The 21,837-nt window shown below is 39.6% G+C and overlaps 3 protein-coding genes across 3 annotated transcripts; all 3 read left to right on the top strand.

Moving 5' to 3' along the window:
- Positions 1-12,381: 12,381 nt before the first annotated feature.
- Positions 12,382-13,395, top strand: TAS2R9 (taste 2 receptor member 9). Its single transcript, XM_058743665.1, has one exon. It carries the CDS (start codon positions 12,382-12,384, stop codon positions 13,393-13,395), a length of 1,014 nt encoding a protein of 337 aa, XP_058599648.1.
- Positions 13,396-15,509: 2,114 nt separating this feature from the next.
- TAS2R8 (taste 2 receptor member 8) lies at positions 15,510-16,444 on the top strand. The gene is given in 2 exon segments (XM_058682248.1): positions 15,510-15,884; positions 15,887-16,444. Coding segments are annotated over 2 exon segments (933 nt in total).
- Positions 16,445-20,471: 4,027 nt separating this feature from the next.
- LOC131483882 (taste receptor type 2 member 7-like) lies at positions 20,472-21,513 on the top strand. Its single transcript, XM_058682249.1, has one exon. It carries the CDS (start codon positions 20,578-20,580, stop codon positions 21,511-21,513), a length of 936 nt encoding a protein of 311 aa, XP_058538232.1. The 5' UTR covers positions 20,472-20,577.
- The last annotated feature ends 324 nt before the right edge of the window (positions 21,514-21,837 follow it).

The raw sequence follows: 21,837 nt of genomic DNA on the forward strand, positions 1-21,837 counted from the left end.
CCGTGAGTTCGAGCCCCGCGTCAGGCTCTGGGCTGATGGCTCGGAGCCTGGAGCCTGTTTCCGATTCTGTGTCTCCCTCTCTCTCTGCCCCTCCCCCGTTCATGCTCTGTCTCTCTCTGTCCCAAAAATAAATAAAAAATGTTGAAAAAAAAAATTAAAAAAAAAAAGAACTCCCAGCAGTAAAGTGTCTTTACAGTGCCCTCTGCCAGAAAGGATATGACTTTGCTCGTGAGGCTGCGGGGGGGGATACCACCTGTCCTGTACTTCTTTAAATTGCATTTTCAGTTCATGATTTTCTAGGCTGCACTGGTGGTACAAATTCTGGTCACAAATATGCTTGTGGGCGAGTTTATTCTCGGAAATTCTCAGAATAACAGATCTATTACATTCTCCCTTCAATTCAGTGCGGTCGAGAAGTAAATACCCCTAATTTTAACCTTTTGTTAGTCATCCAGAGTTTTTTCATTTGCTTTTAAGGGATTGCCTTTCAGGGGTCTTGTTTTATTGATTGCATTCAATCTGACTTCTAACCGTGGAGAGGCCCAAGGTAGGTACCCTACCCACCATGCGCATGGTCCTTTAAAATGTATGTTCTTGGGGCGCCTGGGTGGCGCAGTCGGTTAAGCGTCCGACTTCAGCCAGGTCACGATCTCGCGGTCCGTGAGTTCGAGCCCCGCGTCAGGCTCTGGGCTGATGGCTCGGAGCCTGGAGCCTGTTTCCGATTCTGTGTCTCCCTCTCTCTCTGCCCCTCCCCCGTTCATGCTCTGTCTCTCTCTGTCTCAAAAATAAAATAAAAAAAAATAAAAATAAAAAAAATAAAATGTATGTTCTGGTATAAAGGAGGTTGAAAATGCCCCTCCCTCCACTACTTTCAGCCCTTCCTCTTCCCCTCAAAATTTGCAATTTCCCACCATTTTTGGCATCTGAGAATATTTTTTAAAAGTTTTCCTGGCAGCTGAGCCATGCACTTAATGTAATTATGAACTTGTTTTCCCATATTTTAATGTATTCTGGACTGGAGGGATTTCTCCAGACATCTGGTTTTCTGTACCCTTGAAAGCAAAAGTTGGTTGTTCTTTTCTAGCTTCTTTCTATTTTTTCTTTTTTTTTAGTAAATGCATTCAAAGCTATATATTTTCTGCATAAATATTGATTTAGATACATTCTGCAATGTTGACACATAGTTTTTATACTGTCAATCAGCTCAAAGAGCTTCAAAATATTCCTTGTAATTTCCTTTTTTTTTTTTGTAAAAACTGTTAATTTTATTAAACCTTGGCCTTTATTTTTTTTTATTTTTTATTTTTTTTCAATATATGAAATTTATTGTCAAATTGGTTTCCATACAACACCCAGTGCTCATCCCAAAAGGTGCCCTCCTCAATACCCATCACCCACCCCCCCCTCCCTCCCACCCCCCATCAACCCTCAGTTTGTTCTCAGTTTTTAACAGTCTCCTTTTAATTCAAGAGTTAACAGAATGATTCTCTAGCTATATGAGACTTGTAAAGGTAACTTCTGTGTTGATATTTTATTTTATTGAAGTTGGGTCAGGCAACATGTTTGTATGATGCTTGGCCTAGGATAAGATTTATTTGGGGCATCTGGGTGGCTCAGTCAGTTAAACGTCTGACTTCGGCTCAGGGCATGATCTCGCGGTCTGTGGGCTCGAGCCCCGTGTTGGGCTCTGTGCTGACAGCTCAGAGTCTGGAGCCTGTTTCAGATTCCGTGTCTCCCTCTTTCTCTCTCCTCCCCCACTCATGCTCTGTCTCTCTCTTCTCAAAAATAAATAAAAGTTAAAAAATTAAAAAAAAAAAAAGAAAGATTTATTTGGCCTAATATATGACCTACTTTGGTGAATGTTCCATGTTTTCTTGAAAGGAGTTTGATGGTGCTACAGTCAAACTTACATGGATAAGATGAACCATATTAATGATACTGCTTCTTTACACCCATGTTTATTATGTGTTAATTTGAAATTGACGATATGCATTCATTCATGATGATTCAGTGATTGATTGATGAGTCATTTGTAGCTGCATTTAACTTTTTCTTAAGAAAAATTTTTTTAATGTTTATTTATTTTTGAGACAGAGGGAGACAGAACATGACTGGGGGATGGTCAGAGAGAGGGAGACACAGAATCCGAAGCAGGCTCCAGGCTTTGAGCTGTCAGCACAGAGCCCGACGCAGGGCTCAAACTCAGGGACCGCGAGATCATGACCTGAGCGGAAGTCAGATGCTCAACCGACTGAGCCACCCAGGTGCCCCATGTAGCTGCATTTAACTTGAAGCAATATTAATAATTTTAATTGCATTTGTGGTCGTTACACTTATTTATTTATTTATTGAGAGAGTCGGGGTGGGGGGAAGGGGTAGAGGGAGAGGGAGAGAGAAGCTTAATCAGGCTCCACACTCAGCACAGAGCCCAGTGCAGGTCTTGATCTCATGATGTGAGGTCGTGACCTGTTCTGAAGTCACGAGTCAGACACTTAACCAACTGAGCCACCAGAGCACTTCCGGTACATTCATTATTATTTTGTTTACTTATATTAAAAACCCTGTTTGTCCATTCATGTAGGTTTTTTCTTTAAATTTTCTTTTGTCCATGTTAAAAAATCACTAATTTTGTTACTTTGCTTCCTATTTAATTACTGTGTGTTCCATCTGTATATTTGCAACATTTCTATATTTTTCTTTTATTGTCTCCGGCAGAAAACAAATATCTGATTTTGATCTTTTGTTTATTTTTTTTAAATTTTTTTTTAACGTTTATTTATTTTTGAGACAGAGAGAGACAGAGCATGAACGGGGGAGGGGCAGAGAGAGAGGGAGACACAGAATCGGAAGCAGGCTCCAGGCTCTGAGCTGTCAGCCCAGAGCCCAACGCGGGGCTCGAACTCACGGACCATGAGATCATGACCTGAGCTGAAGTCGGACGCTCAACCGACTGAGCCACCCAGGCGCCCCAATCCTTTGTTTAATATTAGAATTTCAAAATTATGATCATTGAGTGGACATTTTTACACTTACCATAATGCAGTTATATGAATTTTCTATCTTCTCATTTCTTTTTTTTTTTTTAATTTTGCATGCTTCTTCTAATTTTCTTCCCCTCCTTTCCTATATTCTATTGATACCACAGTTTCATGTGCTGGTTTAAAAATATCTTTATCTTCATCCCAAGTAAAAGAGGAAGCTTAGCTTGTCTTATCTATTTCTAGTCTTTCCTATGTTGCTTATTTTTCTGGTCTGCAGTTTCAAGTTTTAAAAGTTTTGTTTTTATTTAAAATGTCTTTTTATTATGGTAAAATATATACAACAAAAAGTATGCCATTTTAACCACTTTTTTTATGTTAGAGAGAGAGAGCATGGCAGTGAGGTAGGGGCAGAGAGAGAGAGAGGGAGAGAGGGGATCCCATGCTGTTAGCACAGAGCCCGATACGGGGCTCAGTGTCACGAACCGTGAGATCATGATCTGAGCCCAAATCAAGAGTCGTCAGATGCTTAACTGACTGAGCCACCTCAGCACCCCTGCTTTTTCATATTTTTCAAATGGACAGTTATGTATATTAGATTGTTATTCTGTTTTTCAGAACTCCAGGTGATCTGTTCAGACAAGCAGAGGTTTAAAAAAAAATGTTTTTAACATTTATTCATTTTTGAGAGACAGAGACAGAACATGAGCGGGGAGGGACACAGAGAGAAAGGGTGACCTAGAACCTGAAGCAGGCTCCAGGCTCCAAGCTGCTGTCAGCCCAGAGATTGACGTGGGGCTTGAATCACAAACTGGGAGATCATGACCTTAGCTGAAGTTGGATGCTTAACCGACTGAGCCACCCAGGCGCCCCCAGAGAAGCAGAGGCTTTAAAAGGACCCTAGAAGTGACAAAAGCCAGATGCCGTCCATAAGGTCCACACCCTGAGAAAAAGATGAGTTAGACTGTGTGCAAACTGCACTTGGCTACAGAAGAGTAGCAATGAAGAGGCATGCAAAATGCTTGGGGCATGAGGTCACGGTCAGGAAGGCAGCGCCTCTCAGGGAGACAGCAAGACACAACAGAAAGCTGAAGCAGCATCTCTTTGAGGCACAAGCCAAAACCAAGCAAGACAGGTAAGAGAAACAAGGTAAAACTGGAAAATAAGAGGAAGTCTGTCCATAGAATAACGATATATAATAATGAAAGTGTCCAAACTGTAGTAACTCAAGAAGATCCCAGGGGGGCCTGGGTGACTCAGTCAGTAAAGCATCCGACTTCAGCTCAGGTCGCGATGTCACTGTTCATTGGTTCGAGCCCTGCATCGGGCTCTGTGCTGACAGCTCAGAGCCTGGAGCCTGCTTCAGATTCTGCATCTCTCTCTCTCTCTTTGTCCTTTCACACACTGTTTCTCTCTCTCAATAATAAATAAACATTAAAAATAAATTTTTTAAAAAAGAAGATCCCAGAGCTGAGAAATAACTAAAGACCACCCAGCTTTAACCTTAGCCCTTCAACTGTCAAAAAAAAAATTTTGCCTTGCTAGTAGTTGGTGCAGGGATAGCCTTAAAATTCCAAGAACCACCACAACAGTAATCATAACAGCAAAAAATAAAATATCTACATACATATAAAACTACTGCAGAAAAAAAAGCAGGTACACACACACACACCCACACACACACAAAGGGAAAACCAACCTTTTCAGCATTTTCAGTACATGAATATACACTAGAAAAGTAACAACCATGAAACAGGGGGAAATTGATACACATGCTAAGATGAATTCAAGAGAATGAAACAAGTGAAAAACACCCTGAACCATAAATGAAACACTCAAAGAAGAGGTGTCCAAACAATGGGAAGACATGACACAGAAGCTGATAGAAATAAAACCAAAAATTGAAAGAAAGAAAAACCACCCTAGAAGTGAAGAGAAATTTTAGCGTGCGTAGGAGCACATAGACCTAACAAAGCAGTAAAGGAGATAAAAGATAGACACGAGAAAGGAGGAAGGAACACAGAAATGGTAAAAGACAATAATATGAAAGAGGAAAAGGCAAATATGAAAAAGCAGGCCATGGTAAACAAATAACTGGCTCCCTGAAGAGAAAAAACAAAGTAAGGAAATGGGCTAATACTTAAAAAGAGGATTTAAGAAAGCATTTTAAAAATAAATTTCTTGCACAGCAAAGGAAACAACCAACAAAACTAAAAGGCAACCAACGCAATGGGAAAAGATATTTGCAAATGACACATCGGACCAAGGGCTAGTATCCAAAATCTATAAAGAGCTCACCAAACTCCACACCCGAAAAACAAATAACCCAGTGAAGAAATGGGCAGAAAACATGAATAGACACTTCTCTAAAGAAGACATCCGGATGGCCAACAGGCACATGAAAAGATGCTCAACGTCGCTCCTTATCAGGGAAATACAAATCAAAACCACACTCAGATATCACCTCACGCCAGTCAGAGTGGCCAAAATGAAGAAATCAGGAGACTATAGATGCTGGAGAGGATGTGGAGAAACAGGAACCCTCTGGCACTGTTGGTGGGAATGCAAATTGGTGCAGCCACTCTGGAAAGCAGTGTGGAGGTTCCTCAGAAAATTAAAAATAGACCTACCCTATGACCCAGCAATAGCACTGCTAGGAATTTACCCAAGGGATACAGGAGTACTGATGCATAGGGGCACTTGTACCCCAATGTTTATAGCAGCACTCTCAACAATAGCCAAATTATGGAAAGAGCCTAAATGTCCATCAACCGATGAATGGATAAAGAAATTGTGGCTTATATACACAATGGAATACTACGTGGCAATGAGAAAAAATGAAATATGGCCTTTTGTAGCAACGTGGATGGAACTGGAGAGTGTGATGCTAAGTGAAATAAGCCATACAGAGAAAGACAGATACCATATGGTTTCACTCTTATGTGGATCCTGAGAAATGTAACAGAAACCCATGGGGGAGGGGAAGGAAAAAAAAAAAAAAGAGGTTAGAGTGGGAGAGAGCCAAAGCATAAGAGACTGTTAAAAACTGAGAACAAACTGAGGGTTGATGGGGGGTGGGAGGGAGGGCAGGGTGGGTGATGGGTATTGAGGAGGGCACCTTTTGGGATGAGCACTGGGTGTTGTATGGAAACCAATTTGACAGTAAATTTCATATATTAAAAAACTAAATAAATTTAAAAAAAATAAAATAAAAATAAATTTCTTAAAGGGACGCCTGGGTGGCTTAGTCGATTGAGAGTCAGACCTCGGCTCAGGTTACGATCTCTTGGCTTGTGGGTTTGAGCCCCAGATTGGACTTTCTGCTGTCATTGCAGAGCCTGCTTTGGATCCTCTGTCTCCCTCTTTACCCGTCCCCAACTAGCTCTCTCTCAAAAATGAATAAACATTAAAAAAATAAACGAACATTAAAAAAAAATAAATTTCTTGATGCCATACTTTGGCATGACAGCACACATGGGAAAACCATTCCAGAAAGGTAAGCTCAGAGACATACCCCTACTCATCATGTTAGACTTTAAATGTAAAGATAAACGGCTCTGAGTAAACAGGCGAAGAAAACAAGTCACTCGAAAGGGAAAGAATAAAACCTGATATCCGGCTTCTCAACAGCATTCGTCCACAACAGGAAAAAGAGAACAAAATTTACACTAAGTGCAAGGAAAAAAGCGTGAGCCAATAATATTCTAACTAGCCACACTGTCTTCCAAGTACCAAGGTTGTTGGGGAAGGGAAGATGCTTTTAACATACAAGGACTCAGGAAATACGGTACCTACTAGCCATTCATGAGAAATAGATTAGAGGCTGACTTTATCTAATTAAGAGATAGTTGGGGGAACTTTGGCAAAAGGAATGATGGTGAAGTCTAATACACTTAACTATAGACCGAAGTCTAAGGTAAAAGGAGGGCTGATGAATGATTGCAATATTACACTGCAAAAATGTATAGATAGAGGACAGGAGATTCCAAGTTGCTGGGTGATTTGTGAGGAAGTAGGGAGAATGAGCTCTTCAAAGTGACAAAGAAAGGAAACACCCAGGCCAGCTTCGCCTCAGTCGGACGATGGGGTGTGAGAGGGAGAACAGTTACCACTTGAAAGGGTGCAGAGGAAGCAATGTCCATAGAGGAGAGTCAGGATTTAGTTGTGAGGCCTTATTTTATATATATAATATATATAATAATATATATATAATAATATATAATATAATATATAATATATTATATAATACAATATAATAATATATATTATATAATATATAATATAATATATAATAATATATAATATAATATATAATAATATATAATATATAATAATATATATATTTATATATACTAAATATATATATTTATATATAATTATATATATAATTTATAAAAATGTATTATATATAATTTATAAAAATATATATTAAATATATTATATACATATATATATAATTTCTTGTCAAATTGGTTTCCATACGACACCCAGTGCTCATCCCATCAAGTGCCCTCCTCCATGCCCATCACCCACTTTCCCCTCTCTCCCACTCCCCATCAACCCTCAGTTTGTTCTCTGTATTTAAGAGTCTCTTATGGTTTGGCTCTCTCCCTTTCTAACTTTTTTTTTTTCCTTCCCCTCCCCGGTGGTCTTCTGTTAAGTTTCTCAGGATCCACGTATGAGTGAAAACATACAGTATCTGTCTTTCTCTGCCTGACTCATTTCACTGAGCATAATGTGAGGTCTTAAAATAAGGCATCTATGGATAAAATTGAGGGGTCTATGAACTTGTATGGGCACCCAATTATATCTTTCTTTTCATTAACCTTTAACTTAAACCTAGCATTCTTTCTAGGTATGAATGCAGGTAGCAATCATAGAAACATTAACAGTACCTGTGATTTTTACTTCTAGAAATCACAAATCACTATTGTTTGAGAGACCTCAAATTATCATTTACCTTTATTACTGCTCTTTCTGCCAGATGAAAAGAGAAGCACAGAAATTACCATATGGCATTAAAAATATACTTTAATTGGGGCACTTGGCTGGCTCAGTTGAAAGAGCATGAGACTTTTGATCTTGGGGTCATAAGTTTGATCCCCACTTTATATTGGGTATAAAGATGACTTTGAGAGACTAAGAGAAAAATTACCAGGTGTACTCACAACTGCAAAGAAAAGACCTCCCCCCCCACCCCCCCACCCCCCCCACCCCCCCACCCCCCCCACCCCCTGCCGTTCCGGGAACCAGCCAGGGCGTGCCCGGTTGTGGTCTGACCTAAAGGCGGGAACCAATCAAGTTCTGCTGAGTGGTTTGAAAAAAAAGGCGGGAACCGATCAAGTTCTGCTGAGTGTTCAAATTTAAATGTCAACCAATAACAGCTCTGTAACCACAAAAAAATCCCTAACTTGTTTGTGCCTGTCTATAAAAGAAGCTGTAAGATCCTCGCTCGGGGCCTCTTAGCGTCACCGGCAACGAGTGCGGGGAGGACCGGTTCGAACCTGCAATAAACGACCCTTGCCGCTTGGCTTTGACTCTGGACTCTGGTGGTTTGTTTTCAGGGGGGTCTCTCGAATCAGAGCATATCAACTTAAATATACATAAATATATATTATATATATATATATATATATATATATATATACTTTAATTTATCTGGATTCCTCTAAAATTCCATGCATTTTCATTTTGTTCACTTAAAAAAATTATTCTGAAGACATCACAGTCTTCACCAATCTGCCAAAGTTTAAGACCTTCTGAGTTCCAACAAAGAAGGTAAAATGAACTGTCAGAAACATGAATGAGAACACAAGTTTCTGGCTGATGATTTACTGTGAATTGCAGTGGACATAGTGAGGGATTTGGAGTGTGTGCGGGGGCGGGGGGGGGGGGGTAGATGAAGTCAGCGAATAATTAAAAATACGAGCTGTCTGAAAATAAGACCAGTATGGCAGCACTCCATTCTTGATACATGTGGAAAATATAGTCATTTGCCTGACTTGACCTGCAATAATCAGTAGCATAATTAAAGAGAAAATGTCAACAGAGAATGTAAGATTCTAAAGAATGGTACAAAGTATTTCAACAAGGAAAAGAAAATGAATTTAAAGGAACATCTGCCTAGCTGTGTTTGTGTTCGAGCGCTTCCGATCGCAAGAGATTCGAGAAATGACACAAGTGAACATGCTGAACCTAGACTCTATAAAGGGGCAGCTATTATCAATACGTTGACCCAGATCCAGTGTTGGGATCTATCCTCTTTGGTCTGAAATCCTTAGAGTCTGTTCTTACATGTGTGCTTTGACTGTCAGCCAACATAAATGTGTGAAATCTTGCAATTCTTTTGGAGGATAAATGTTTTCCCTCTTGGTCAGATTTTGTAATTATCTTCCCGCTTTGTCCTCTCCCCCACTGCCTGGAGCACGCTGTAGTAGGACCTTGGTTCTGAGTCTAGAGACAAAAATGGTGACTGAGGTGGATCTTAAAGGAAGTAAGCATCACTTTGCATTGTAACTTTCCCGTGTGAGGTTGCTATACGGTCTTCAAGCAAAACGAGGCAGATTCCCTCTGACATGGGAAGGTGGACTGCCTCCACCAGAAAGGAGTTTGAGATTCTCAGCTTTATTTATCCAAGTGCACCTAGATATCCTCATTCCCAGTTTTAAGGTCCTACTCGTTTCCCATCATTGTTCTAAATTTCATTCGATGAGACTTGATGAGTCTGTGAATACATCTGATACGGTAAATCTCTTATCTACACAATTCACTTTTAGATCTGACTTACAGCCATAAAAAACAAGTGAATCTTTCAGGGCCACCACAGACCTCTGGTTTTCAGACTGTCAGGAGGTGAAATTTAAAATCTCAACTTGTCATAAGTTCTCCTTATGCAGGTGGAAATAGCCATGCCACTCACAGTCCTTTTAGTCATTACTAATGCATTAAAAGACAAGAACAGTAGCCATTTCATCTGCAAATACATAAGGGAAATTATCATTTATCTTATTTTTTATTTTATTAAAAGTTTTTTTATATTGATTTATTTTGGGGAGAGCACAAGCATAGGAGGGGCAGAGAGAGGGAGACAGAGGATCTGAAGCAGGCTCTGTGCTGACCGGCTGATAGCAGTGAGCCTGACCGGGGGCTCCAATTCACAAACTGAGAGATCATGACCGGAGCCAAAGTCAGATCCTCAACTGGTGCCCTGGGAAATTATCATTTAAATAGAGGTGGTGGGGCGCCTGGGTGGCGCAGTCGGTTAAGCGTCCGACTTCAGCCAGGTCACGATCTCGCGGTCCGTGAGTTCGAGCCCCGCGTCAGGCTCTGGGCTGATGGCTCGGAGCCTGGAGCCTGTTTCCGATTCTGTGTCTCCCTCTCTCTCTGCCCCTCCCCCGTTCATGCTCTGTCTCTCTCTGTCCCAAAAATAAATTAAAAAAAAAAAAAAAAAAGTTGAAAAAAAAAATTTAAAAAAAAAAAATAAAAAATAAATAAATAAATAAATAAATAAATAGAGGTGGCATCTCAAGCAGGGGTGCAAGATGGATTACCAAATCAATATAATTGAAACAAGTGGATAGCCATCTTGGATCCATAAGTCAAGTTGGATCCACACTTGATAATGTAGATATATATACATATATATTCTCAAATTGTTTTTTAAGTGTTCTGTTGTTAAAAAAAAAAAAAGCAAATCATGAAAATAATAGAGAAAAATACAGGAAAAGTTCAATGGAGAAATTTTCTAACTATAATTCAAAATCCAGAGGTCATAGAGACGGATAAATAGAACTATATGAAATTTGAAAACTTTTGCTTACATTTAAAAAATACATGGAGGGGCGCCTGGGTGGCTCAGTTGATTGAGCCGACTGACTTTGGCTCAGGTCATGATCTCACGGTTCGTGAGTTCGAGTCCCATATTGGGCTCTGTGGTGACTGCTCAGAGCCTGGAGCCTGCTTCCGATTCTGTGTCTCCCTCTCCCTCGGCCCTTCCCCTGCTCATGCTGTGTCACTCTCACTCTCAAAAATAAATAAACATTAAAAAAATAAAAATAAAAAATATGCGGAAAGGCTAAATACAAATAGCAAAGTGGGAAATATTGTCGATACAGAACATGGGAAAAGTGCTAATTTCTCTAAGGTATAAACACCATAGAAATTCATTAAAAGGGTAGAAAAATGAGCAAATATGTAAGTAGTCCACCAAAAAAAATTCAAATGGCTTTTAAATATGTAAAAAGGTACTTGACTCCTAACCCACCTAATGGGTGGCACTCTTTGTCTCCAGTCCTCAATGTCTCAGACTCACGGTCTGTTGTCACCAACATACGTAAAACACGTATACAAATGAGGTTGGGCATTTGCTTGAGATCATCACCTCAAGCCCTTTTTCTCTGACAGAGCAGCCCCTCCAGTGATAGCAAAGCCTAGAAGCCTCCAGCTTACATGTTAAGTTGGTGAAACATTAAAGTCAGTGCAAGAGAATATTACTATACCTTGGTTTATTGTTTTGTGGATTTAGATGCTATGTGTCTTAAATCACAAAACAACCAAAAATGCACGCAAATACTAGCAATATGATCAAGTATGTTTTGTCTTCGAAATTGGTATCCGTTATTAAAGAGGCATTATAAGGAAGATCGCACTCAGATTTTAACAAAGCATAATCGGCTGCATACAAGTACAGATTCCGAGGTGAAATTCTGTGTTATAACAGGCACAACTCGAATATCTTCAGTGCTCAGTCTTCCCCGTTCCCAGGCGAAAGAGCTGGAAATAAAATAACCGTCCTTACAAGAAAATTGAAAACCACAGCTGCCTTACCTGAGTTATTCTAATTAATGAAGTGAATACATTGCTGTAAGGCTGAAATTGGTCACATTAACTATCTACACTCTAAATTAGCAATCGTTTTTAATCTCCCAAACATGCATTTGCACAAAATGGACCATAACTTGGGGGTACTTTGCAAATCATCAGAGGCGGTCATGTTGCCACATCTCCGAATTAAATTGGATCCATTGTTTTCCAAGTAATTGATTCTTTCTTGCAGTTCCTGGTCTAAAGCTTAAATTCAAAGACTCCAAAATATACGGAGCTTAAAAGGAGAAAGGTTGTGCAAATCCAAGAAATCAGATCCATTCCTATTTGCATCTTAGAGGCTTGCAATCTTCACTTCACTTGAGAGCCAGGACTGGTCAATCAGTGGAGTTGGCAGGCAGGCCGTTGTCACCCGGGGCAGACCTGGCTATCTCACTGACCTGGATCAATGCCGACAAAGAGGACAGCAAAAGACAACTACCCGGCAGGACGACAGTGGCAGACTTAAACACCATCCTTCACTGGTCAGCTGAAAGCAGACACTGTCATTGGTGATATCCCAGACAGGAACTTTGCTGACATGCCAAGTGCAGTGGAGGTAATGTATATGGTCTTGATTGCTGGTGAATTGACTATAGGAATCTGGGGAAATGGATTTATTGTACTGGTTAACTGCACTGGTTGGCTCCAAAGGCGAGATAGCTCCGTGATTGACATCATCCTGGTGAGTTTGGCCATCTCCAGAATCTGTGTGTTGTGTGTGGTATCCGCAGATGGCTTTGTTCTGCTGCTCTCTCCACATGCGTATGCTCAAAATGAGACAATAAACACCTTGGATGCTTTCTGGACACTGAGCAACCATTCAAGTGTCTGGTTCACTGCTTGCCTCAGCATTTTCTACTTACTGAAGATAGCCAACACATCCCACCCGGGGTTCCTCTGGCTGAAGCTAAACGTTACCAGAGTCGTCCTGGGGCTTTTTCTGGCATCCTTCCTCACCTCCATAATTATTAGTGTCTTTTTGAAAGAGGGATCCTGGGGTCACGTCGAAGTCAATCATGAGGAAAACATAACTTGGGAATTCAGAGTGAGTAAAGCCCCAAGCGCTTTCAAACTGATTATCCTGAACCTGGGGGCTCTGGTTCCCTTTGCTCTGTGCCTAATCTCCTTTGTCCTGTTACTTTTCTCCCTCTTTAGACACACTAAGCAGATGAAACTTTACGCCACCGGGTCCAGGGACTCTAGCACAGAGGCACACGTGAGGGCCATAAAGGCAGTGACCATCTTTCTGCTTCTCTTCATCATGTACTATGCAGTCTTGCTTGTAGTCACTTCTAGCTTCCTGATTCCTCAAGGGCGGTTAGTGCTGATGTTTGGTGGCACAGTCACTGTCATTTTCCCATCAAGCCATTCGTTCATCCTGATCATGGGCAACAGCAAACTGAGGGAGGCCTTTCTGAAGGTGCTAAGGTGTGTGAAGGGCTTCCACAAAAGAAGGAAACCTCTTGTTCCACAGAGAATCCTGAATATGGGGAGAAAGAAATCAACAAAAGACTGTCTCCCTTCTCCCCGGGGATTACATTCATTTGCTTAATTGTATGCTGTTAAGAGTCATGCATATCTATCATTAGTCTAAATTTCCTTTTGTGTTCCTTCACATTTCCATCTTGTTTAACTTTAAGTCAACTGTTATCCTTGAGCCCCGTGCATTTCCTTGTGTCTGCAGGAAAGAGGAGTCTAAGGCAAAGAGGTTCTCCTTTCTGTCATATTCTGGTAAAAACCTTGAGCTCAAAAAGCAGCAGAAGAATTTCAGGCAAACAGGCTGCGGGGAAGAGGTTTTAAAACATATCAGCCCTGGGGCGCCTGGGTGGCGCAGTCGGTTGGGCGTCCGACTTCAGCCAGGTCACGATCTCGCGGTCCGTGAGTTCGAGCCCTGCGTCAGGCTCTGGGCTGATGGCTCAGAGCCTGGAGCCTGTTTCCGATTCTGTGTCTCCCTCTCTCTCTGCCCCTCCTCCGTTCATGCTCTGTCTCTCTCTGTCCCAAAAATAAATAAATGTTGAAAAAAAAATTAAAAAAAAAAAACAAACATATCAGCCCTTCCTATAAAATCGATCCTATAAGAAACTGTACTTCTTCTGAGCCAGAGGAGGTCAGTTCTTATTTTTTCTGCTCTACCCCCTCCATTTCTAGAATGATTTGTCCCATTAAGGAAGGAGATAAAACACTGGTGAGACCCTCTCTAGGGTGAAATATAATGTAGGAAAAGAGATGCGATCTCAAGAAAATGTTTGACTAGGAAAAGGAGTGTGGGGTCTACAGTTAAGCGATATGTATATCAAAACCACCCAGCTTTAGAGTTAATTCTCAAAGATTCTTTGGAATGTTTTCTCTACCCTTCTAGACTCAAGAATCTTTGACATGTTTGTTTGTTTGTTTGTTTGTTTCCCTCTTAGCATCATTAGCTTTTCTATTCTGTTTCTGGTAACATTTTACAGATAACTAGGTTTCCTTAAATTATTAATTTCACGCTTTCCTGTAACACATTATGCAATAAAAATAAGAAATATACTACATATGTTATTTACATTATTTAAGTACTTAAATACATAGAAGAAGAACCCTCGTTCTGTGATTTGTATTACTTAGATTTAAATTTATTGTGGAATGGGTATCCCAAGAAAGAATAAATCAATTTGATAGTAGAATTAGTCTTATTCCCTGAAAACATTATTCGGTTAACATTTTTAAAAATGTGATTGCCCCATCAGGAGAAATGACTACAATGTAGAATGTTAAGGTTGTAAGTCTTATAAAAAGAGTTGATTATAAAGAGAATAAAGTGTGTTTCCTTAATTTTATATGAAAATGTTTATTATCCAAGAGACAATATTTTGGGATGAACATTTCAGACGGGGAACATTTCCTACATTCAATGAAATGAAACTAGCAAATTTTAATCTGCATCTTTCACTTCTATTAAAAAACTGCATAGAGGCAAAATATTTGTAAATATTGCCACGTGCCTGCCTGACTAATAACACTATAGCATGTATAATTAGATTGGTATCATATCCTTCTCTGATTAACCATTTATATGAAAATGAAAATTATTATCCTCTGACTGAATGTTAATTTTCTATAATCCAATTGTACCGATCATTTCCAAAACTAAAATTCATTTCCAAGAGCCAGGAAACCTGACTCTTGATTGGCCTACAATTTATAGTGATGAAAATGAACTTTCATTTTACACATTGTGATTTTTATGGAGTACATGTTTTTTTTTCTTTGCTTTCTGTGGCTCCCTATTTGAAACTCAGTTCAACAGGTCAAATGGAGTACTCAAAACTTAATAGCAAGAAGCCTGTTGCAAATTCATGAAATCAAATCTCTTTTAATGGGTATGAGAGCATTTTCAACCAAACATTTCACTTACCACTCACTAAAGGGTGATGATTATAATTTGCCCATGCTCAAAGCTAGTCAAAATGTTTGGAACAACCAGTTGGTTTAGTCCTCACAAATGAAGAAGCCATCCTATTTCCAAAGAGAGCTTGGTACTCCTGGAATGATATCAAAATCCAAATAGTGAATGAAAAGAAAACATTATTTCGTGACTTGAAGAACTTATTACCACCCTTCAACTGAGAATCTGCAAATTAGCCCACCTGCAATGATAATGGAGACCAGGGTGTTCTCTCTACCAACATGCTCTGTACAGAAGGCAACATCTTCATGATCATAATAACTGGAAAATTCATAATAGGAATTTTGGGGAATGTATACACTGGACTGGTAAACTGGATTGACTGGATTAAGAAGAAAAAGATCTCCTCAACTGACTATATCCTCCCCAGTCTAGCCATCTCCAGAATGTGTTTGCTCTGTATAATGATAGTAAATATCATCATAATGATATCTCTACCCAGATTTTTATGAAAATGCTAAACTACAAAGCCATCATGCATATCATCTTGGACACTTGCCAACGACTTAAGTATATGGTTTGCCACCTGCCTCAATGTTTTCTATTTCCTCAAGGTAGCCAACTTCTCCCACCCACTTTTTTCTCTGGCTGAAGAGGGAGAATTGACAGAGTGATTCACTGGATTCTGCTGGGCTGTTTGGCCATCTCCTCCTTGGTCAGCCTTCTACTGGCAATGACACCAAATTATGATTAGGAGTTTCATAAAATTGCAGAACATAAAAGTAACTGCACTGGAATGTTCCATGTGAGTAAGAGTCAATTCTTCAACCCGCTGACCCTCTTTAACCTGTTGGCAATTGTCCCATGGACTGTGTCATTGATTTCACTTTTTCTTTTAATTATGTCCCTACAGAGACATGTCAAGCAAATGAAACCCAGTGTTACAGGCTGTGGAGGTCCCAGCACAGAGGCCCAGGCGGGAGCCATGAAAACTATGACTTCATTTCTCTTCCTCCTTTTTGTGTGTTATGAGGTTTCCCTTTTGGCGACTTTTAGCCACCTTATGAAAGAAAGCAAATTCGCTGTGATGTTTGGAGAAGCTGTACCAATTCTCTATCCTTCTGGTCATTCACTCATTTTAATTATTGGGAATAACAAGCTGAGGCAGGCATCTATCAGGATGCCAAGATATGGCAAAACAGCCTGCATGATGTAAAATCTTAGCTTTATACATAAACTTGAAAACCAAATCTTGTTGCCTAATTAAAAAAATACATTCTTGTTTCGTCCTGTTATCCCATTTATTTTGGGTACACATCTTGAAGTGTTCTTGAGGCCTATTAGCACATGAATGTATATATCCTTTCTGTGTCTTTACACCCCAGACTTTCCTCTGAGAATTTCAGAGCTCACACTTACTCTTTTTGCCGCCTTACTGCAGAGGTTAGGCATGTACTGCCTAGTTACTTTCTTTTAAGATTTTACTTTGGCTCATGGTAGAGTGCACTGAACTGCATTGATTTTTTTCATTTTTTCCCTATCACATATTTTCATTGCTGACCCTTAATTTTGCCCCCTTGGTGGCTCTGTTGGGTCATTCCCATTTGGGTTATTAACTAGGAACTCGGATCTCCCCTGTCCCATGTCTGGTTCAGTTTCCCAGTTATGTATCTGTCTCCTCCCAAGTGAGTGAGGCTTTAGGTTGTCTCCTACATAATATATTCTGGTGGACCTTATTCTGGAACCTCCTATTCATTTTCCTTAAAATTAAATTTCTATACAAACAACTTGCTCTTCAGGCAGCAGTAGGATGGGAACAGAACTCATTCAAGCATCTCTCTCTAAGGGTATTCCTAAGTGCTCTTCACAATCTCGGTAAAAGGATGGGGGTAAGTAATATCAATCAGACTGCTTTGCTCAGGTTCCTTTCTTAATAAGACCTGCAAGGGCTCTTACCACTCAAGACTCTAGAAAAGCAATTCATTGAGAAGAAATTAGCATACATTGTAGAGTAACTACATGCTATCAGTAAAAAAGCAATGTATGCTCATAACACATACAGAGTAAATTACATGCACACAAAAAGAAGAAAAATAAAGAGTCACTACAAAAACCTCATTCTACCGTGAACAACAAATCCTTCGTTACTAGAGTAGCACTGAAACACTTGATCTGGCACGTCTAAATTCACGTCTATTCCGATAATGACTGTGCATTTCAGCTCCCGCCATTTGCTATGTCAAATTCTGGTCTATTTCAATCTACTCATTTCCTTTTGTTATAACTAAAATGTTAATTGCCTGAAGATTATCAATTTTTCTGCATATGATGATGTAAAATTCACTCCGTAAAGTCCCAATGTTTACAGTCTTATGTATATAAACTTAATCAACTATATTTCTAATATCCTAGCATTTCGGATGCTATTTGTTGTACAAGACAGGAGAACTGATGTTCTCTTGATGGGATAAATTAGTGTATTCTGCAAAATATCTGCTAATTCTTCACTGAAATGAACTTTAAATTCTTCTGCAGGTTTAGATGCAATAAATATTTTATAAGATTAGTACTTCTGGGAAGGTTTCCCTCCATTAGTCTGAAGTCCTTTCCCCCATATTTAGTTTTCTGTATCTCCAGTGTTTGAAATACCTCCACTGACCATGACCGGGGTTCAAAGTAGTAAGCTGGTGACCAAACACTCTCGCACAATTTTTTTTTTTCTGTTTTCTTTACTGTTTTTTTTTTTTTTTTTATTGTAGTTAGGGCATTTAATATGAGATCTACGTTTTTCACAAATCTTTAAGTGTACAAAGTATGGTTAACAGTTGTTAACTGTAAGCACAATATTGTAGAGCATATCTCTAGAACCTATATTTCTCACATAACTGAAACTTGATACTCATCGGATAGCAACTCGCCATTCTTATGTCCCTTCGGGCCCTGGCAGCCACTGTTTTGCTGTTTGCTTTTATGATTTGACTATTCTAGATACCCATATGAGTGGAACTGGGCAATATTTGTCCTTCTTGTAACTACCTTATTTCACTTAGCCCAATGTCTTCCAGGTCCGCCCGTGTGTTTGCGTATTGCAAGATTTTCTTCTCTTTAAGACTGAATGATAATCCCTTGTCTGTATGTAACACATTTTCTTTATTCATTCATATGTCAGGGGGCAATTAGGGTGCTTCTATATTTTGCTGTCGTGAATAATACTGCAATAAACGTGAGTGCAAATATCACGTTGTGACCCTGATTTCAATTTATTTATTGTTTTAAGTTTATGGATTTTGAGAGAGAGAGAGAATGAGTATGCATGGAGGAGGGGCAGAGAGAGAGAGGGAGAGACAGAATCCCAAGCAGGCTCACTGTCAGTGCAGAACCCAATATGGGGCTCGATCTCACAAAATTGTGAGGTCATGACCTGAGCCAAAATCCAGAGTTGGATGGTTAATCAACTGAGCCACCCTAGCACTCCATTATTTAAATTCTTTTAGATAAATACCCAGAATCGGGCTTGCTGGATCATACGATAGTTGTATTTTTAATCTTTCAAGGAACTTTCATCCTGCTTTCATAGTACCAGCACCATAAATTCCACGCTATACTACACAGCTATGTATAAAATCTACTCTTACTTGCAAACAAAAAACGTATTCTAAAATTTATTTCGGTAAAGGTATGATTATAGCTACTGAAGGCCCTTTATTTACCAGGACACAATGGAAAAGGAAATGATGTGCTTGGGTCAGGGATCATTTCTAAGCTCAGAGGAAAGCAGTCATCTGTGAAGATGGCTACAGAATGAGGCATGTTTCCCCCCCCAAATCAGAGCTGCATCTCAGGAATGAAGGTTTGTCCTTTGAGGATGGATGAGAAGATACGTGTTCCCAAAGAAGGTATGAGCACCCCTAGAATTATTCCGTGGAAACACTATGTTGCAAAGTGTTTCTCAGTAACTCTAAATTTAGAGAAGCTGCATAAAGGTAAGAGTTTGTCTGTAGGAATGAGGTAAGTTTCATCATCGGTCTCCTGCCGAATAGTCTCGAAGAGCTAAGGATGTAGATTCTCAGATACAATTTGGCATGGCAGAGGGCAGAGGGTAGATCAAAACACAGGATTTTGCTCTCTTCTTTCATGTGTACAACTGCCCTTGAGTACCTTTTAAATGAAAAGGGAAAATATAAAGGTAATCGATGTTTTTTATTATGACTCCTTCATCTCATTATATATATATAGCATCACAGGGGTGCTTGGGTGGCTCATTCCGTTAAGCATCTGACTTCAGCTCAAGTCATGATCTTGTGGTTTGTGAGTTCAACCCCCACATCAGGCTCTGTGCTGACAGCTCAGAGCCTGGAGCCTACTTCAGATTCTGTCTCCCTCCCTCTCTGCCCCTCCCCTGCTCGTGCTCTGTCTCTCCCTCTCTCTCTCTCAAAAATAAATAAACATTAAAAAAATAAAAATAAATATAGCATCACAAACTAAATGACCATTAAATGTCACTTGACTAATAAGACAATGCATTATGATATGAAACCTTGTGCATGTTCATCTGAACAACCAAGATAAATGAGCTAAAATATTTTTTAGAACTAAATAACCTATATTTAGTGTTAACCTTTTAAATTCCCTGAAAATCTATGGTTTGGAATGTTAACCCAAACTTTAGATTTTTAGTAGTAATCAATATTATCATTTTGCAAAGTGAATTTCGATTTTGGCCCATTTTCATATCGTGATACCCTCACGATACCTAGAAAATCTTTGGAGGTTAGATTTGCCAGATAAAACATAGGATACCCAATTAAATTTGAACTTCAGCAATCTCATGTGATTAGTACATACACTAAAAAAAAAAAAAAAAAAATCATTCATTGTTTATTTGAAATTCAAGTTTAACTGGGTGTCCTGTGTTTCTATTTGCTAAATCTAGCAGTCCTACTGAGGTTACTAGTATGTGCCACAGATTAATGAATCCCAAGCTTACAAAAAACATAGCCTTAGAAAGACAGTGCAGGATCACGAAAGGGAACGGGTCTAATTTGCATCCTAAAATGTAGCTCAGCCTAAACTGGCCATGTGTGGAAAAGTAAAACCTGCTGATACAGGTTTTACATACACGTGATACACGAGGTGGCCAGGCCAGGGATTACCAATCACATTAACTTCTCAAGACTGATAAGGATTTAATGATCATAGCTACAGTCTCTACTTATCATTCCAGTCTCCATCCCAAGAGAGACTGCAATAAGAGAGGTAAAGAAAATTACAACAAAGTCTAAGAAGTGTGTGTACCTATCAAACTACATCAGTCCAACTAGGAGCGGTTGGATATTTCTGTATTTTACCATGCTGGATAAAGTGGAGAGCACCTTGATGCTCATAGCAGCTGGAGAATTTGCAATGGGGATTTTAGGGAATGCATTCATTGGATTGGTAAACTGCATGAACTGGATCAAGAATAGGAAGATTGCCTCCATCGATTTAATCCTCACAAGTCTGGCCATATCCAGAATTTGTCTATTATGTATCATACTATTAGACTATTTTATACTGGGGCTGTATCCAGATGTCTATACTACCGGTAAAAAAATGAGAATCATTGACTTCTTCTGGACGCTCACCAACCATTTAAATGTCTGGTTTGCCACCTGCCTCAGCATTTTCTATTTCCTCAAGATCGCGAATTTCTTCCATCCCCTTTTCCTCTGGATGAAGTGGAAAATTGACAGTGCGATTCCTAGGATCCTGCTGGGATGCTTGGCCTTCTCTGTGTTTATTAGCCTTGTTGTCTCTGAGAATCTGAACGATGATTTCAGGTCTTGTGTTAAGGTAAAGAAGAAAACAAACCTAACTGTGAAATGCAGAGTAAATAAAGCCCAATATGCTTCCGTCAAGATTTGCCTCAACCTGTTGACGCTATTCCCCTTTTCCGTGTCCGTGATCTCATTTCTCCTCTTGCTCCTCTCCCTGTGGAGACATACCAGGCAGATGAAGGTCAGTGCCACGGGGTGCAGGGACCCCAGCATAGAAGCCCATGTGGGAGCCATGAAAGCTGTCATCTCCTTCCTCCTCCTTTTCATTGCTTACTATTTGGCTTTTCTCGTAGCCACCTCCAGCTACTTTATGCCAGAGACTGAATTAGCTGTGATGATTGGTGAGTTGATAGCTCTCATCTATCCAAGCCATTCATTGATTCTAATTCTGGGGAACAATAAATTACGGCAGGCATCTCTAAGGGTGCTGTGGAAAGTAAAGTGTATCCTAAAAAGAAGAAATCACTAATCACCACAAATGGATCTGAAGGCTATCATTTACTAGGAAGGAAGACATGATGTTTCTTAGTGGTCTTCAGTTCTTGCATTAATGTTGGTTTCATATGGTTAATTACTCTTAGATATATTTAATGTAACTATAGTTGTAACTTAGAGACGATTTTGCCTCTTTCTCTTTGTCTCTTGCTCTTCTCTCTCTCTCTCTCTCTCTCTCTCCTTCCCTTCAGAGTTTTTTTTTTTTAAACATGTTTCAGAACATATAAAAGTTAATATCCTAATATCAACTGTCAGAGGAGAGAGTATTTTCATAGTTAGGTCTAAATCATTTCTCTAG

This window comes from Neofelis nebulosa, chromosome 8, assembly GCF_028018385.1.
Source record: "Neofelis nebulosa isolate mNeoNeb1 chromosome 8, mNeoNeb1.pri, whole genome shotgun sequence".
NCBI classification, from domain to species: Eukaryota; Metazoa; Chordata; class Mammalia; order Carnivora; family Felidae; genus Neofelis; species Neofelis nebulosa.

What these genes read in the sequence shown, in the direction of transcription:
- TAS2R9 (XM_058743665.1), top strand. Translation starts at nt 12,382, where the DNA reads ATGCCAAGTGCAGTGGAGGTAATGTATATGGTCTTGATTGCTGGTGAA.
- LOC131483882 (XM_058682249.1), top strand. Translation starts at nt 20,578, where the DNA reads ATGCTGGATAAAGTGGAGAGCACCTTGATGCTCATAGCAGCTGGAGAA.